Source organism: Elephantulus edwardii, unplaced genomic scaffold, assembly GCF_000299155.1.
Source record: "Elephantulus edwardii isolate Elephantulus edwardi_28Jun2011 unplaced genomic scaffold, EleEdw1.0 scaffold00288, whole genome shotgun sequence".
In the NCBI taxonomy this organism is placed as follows: domain Eukaryota; kingdom Metazoa; phylum Chordata; class Mammalia; order Macroscelidea; family Macroscelididae; genus Elephantulus; species Elephantulus edwardii.
In genome coordinates this window covers 427,853-430,761 of record NW_006400038.1, presented here as the reverse complement: position 1 = coordinate 430,761, position 2,909 = coordinate 427,853, and the positions used below count along the sequence as shown (strand labels likewise).

At 52.2% G+C, this 2,909-nt stretch overlaps 1 protein-coding gene across 1 annotated transcript in view; it reads left to right on the top strand.

The window, feature by feature from the left end:
- Positions 1-2,909, top strand: part of ATP2B2 (ATPase, Ca++ transporting, plasma membrane 2) — a 257,365-nt gene that overhangs the window by 225,766 nt on the left and 28,690 nt on the right. The window contains exons 14-16 of the mRNA XM_006900551.1: positions 923-1,136; positions 2,153-2,364; positions 2,466-2,573. Of these exons, the coding sequence (XP_006900613.1) occupies positions 923-1,136; positions 2,153-2,364; positions 2,466-2,573 (534 nt within the window). The remainder of the gene's footprint in view (positions 1-922; positions 1,137-2,152; positions 2,365-2,465; positions 2,574-2,909) is intronic.

The following is a 2,909-nucleotide window of genomic DNA, read 5'->3' as shown; positions in this document are numbered from 1 at the left end:
TATGGATATAATCCTGTCACTCACGGTGTTGTACTTCAAGATGGATCTAGAAATTACTTTTTTTACTATAAAGGCAACCCCATTTTTCCTTGTCTTTTCATGGGTCGGTTCTGGGTCTACAATATTCACAACAGGGGCCAGAGCCAGGCTGCTTTGAACAGGGCATGCAGGGATGTGAGTAAGGCAAGGGATGAGCAAGTTCAAGTCATTTCAGAAGTTCAGATCCTTAATGAGATCATGTATAATAAGGCAGTATGGGTTATACCATCCCCACCTGAGCCCACCAAAGGTGCAGGCGGCTGCACTCCAGAGCTGGCAGCAGTCACCTTGGGGAACTTAGGCCATCAGCGAGTTCTATCTGTCCTTCCTTGCTTGCCAACACTGTCTACCATGAAAACACTTTCTTTTTTCTAACACAAATATACACAATTTCTTAAGGTAAGGCAGGATGATAAAGTAGAAGAGAAATCTAGTAGTAGAAAGAGGACAGAGTTATGGGAATTGATTTATAGGATCGAGAGGTTTGGAGGAAAGGAATCAAAAGGCAAGGGGTGGAAGGCACGACTCACTGGTAAGGTCGGGGTAGAGGAGGACAGGGGCTTGGCCTCAGCAAAGAGGAAAGTCCATCCACATCTACATGCACAGAGGCCAGAGAAGAAGACAGAATAAGGCAGGGATGTGGCTATATCTGCCGATGGCCATCAGGCCCAGAGGACTAAGTTTTCTCCTTGGGAGAGAAGACAGGCCGAGTCCAGACTATTGTACAGAGATGGCCTCAGTGATCCTGATCCATGCCTGCTCAGGACCAAGGAACAGGTCAGCTGAAGGGCTGGGCTCCAGCTTGCTGGACAGAGCCAGACCTTTGTATGACAGCAGATAGGCCGGCTCCCGTGTGACAGCCTTCATGCTCCTCTGTGCACAGGACTCGCCTCTGAAGGCTGTGCAGATGCTCTGGGTGAACCTCATCATGGACACGTTTGCCTCCCTGGCCCTGGCCACCGAGCCTCCCACAGAGACCCTACTCCTGCGGAAGCCATACGGCCGCAATAAGCCCCTCATCTCACGCACCATGATGAAGAACATCCTGGGCCATGCTGTCTACCAGCTCACCCTCATCTTCACCTTGCTCTTTGTGGGTGAGTACTTGCCCTGCCCTCACCACTCCAGGCCCACCGTACCTCTGATCCAGCGTGGGGAAGATGAAGCCCAGTGAATTAGAGTCATTTGATTATGGTCACTCAGCAAGCCAGGGTGCAGATCAGAGCCCTTCGAGCCCACCTCTGACAGATTGCAAAGCCAGTGCCTTGTCATGAGTGATAGGGAGCTCCCAGCACTGAACACATGGTCCATATGCACAGCAGTATGCAGGCACCCTAGCCCTGTGAGGACCCTGAGTCTCAGAGAAGCCACTTGCAGACATTCCCTGGAGAGGCACCAATCACGTAACATCAGCTGATTTCATATGCACTTCTCAGATGGCACAGTGTGTAGCTTGGTGTGCTGCTAAGCAAAGAGTTAGTGGTTCTGATCCACAAGCTGTTTCATAGGAGAAAGGTGGGCAGGCTCCTCTCATTGACTTACAGCCTTGGAAACTGAACGGTCACTAAGGATAGGAAGTGACTCATAAGCAGTGGGTTTGGTTTGGGGGGGTGTCAGTCTTCTAACTATTCTGTGAAGTAAGCCATCACCCCATATTACTAATGAGGGTAGCAAGGCACAGAGAGGTGAGGGAACCTACTGGAAGGCACTCAACCTGGCTGAAAAAATGGGTGCAGGGCCAGTTCCATTGTGCTGCATGCAGGGCCTGGAGCCAGCCTGGCTCTCTAGAGAGGTCTCAGTAAGTGACATTCAGTTACAGAACAGCCAGAAGCCAGGCTTCCCACCAGGTATCCCTCCTGAACTCCCAACCTCCCGGCCAGGGCCACCTTTTATGAGTATTGTCACCTGGTTGCACACCTTCGTTAGATTTCCATGGTTCATCTGAGAGAGAGGTACCCCAAGGTCTTTCTCCCATGCTCAGTAGCCACCTGACAGCACAGATCTGTCCTCCCCCTCCCCCTTCCCCCCCCCCCCCGCCCAAACGCCAGCCAGCATGTGAGTGTCCCACAGGGAGGCTCCTGCCGCCAGCACACCCCGTCCTCTGGCTTGGCAGGAGAGAAGATGTTCCAGATTGACAGTGGGAGGAACGCGCCCCTGCACTCCCCACCCTCGGAGCACTACACCATCATCTTCAACACCTTCGTCATGATGCAGCTCTTCAATGAGATCAACGCACGCAAGATCCACGGGGAGCGCAACGTCTTCGACGGCATTTTCCGGAACCCCATTTTCTGCACGATCGTCCTAGGCACCTTTGCCATCCAGGTAGAGCCGAGCTCTCCCCTCACCAGTATTGGGTGGAAGGTGCCCAGCACAGCACCTGATCGCCTGTGTCCCTGCGCCCACTTTTCCTCTTTAACCTCCAGATAGTGATCGTGCAGTTTGGGGGGAAGCCGTTCAGCTGTTCCCCACTGCAGCTGGACCAGTGGATGTGGTGCATCTTCATCGGGCTAGGAGAGCTCGTCTGGGGCCAGGTAAGTGATGAGCCACAGAAGGCATGGCCTAGCAGGAGGCAGGGGAGCCACGCTGCCCACAGGAGTGTAGGATGAGGTCTGGCTCTGAGGAAGGCCCTTCTCTGAGTGTGGATGTTGGGACCAGCACCTAGAATGGGTCACTGCTATCCCCACATTTGCCGTTTAGCTGTATATCGCTGATACTGTGCTTTACTTACTATTTTCTTTCACATCAGTTTCTTTTTTAACTTAAAATTGTCAAAAGGCAGTTTACTACTAATAACATGATTGGGATATGTTGTTGCTGTTGTTGTGTGCCATCAAGTCAGAACTGACCCATAACTAACCCACCGGTGG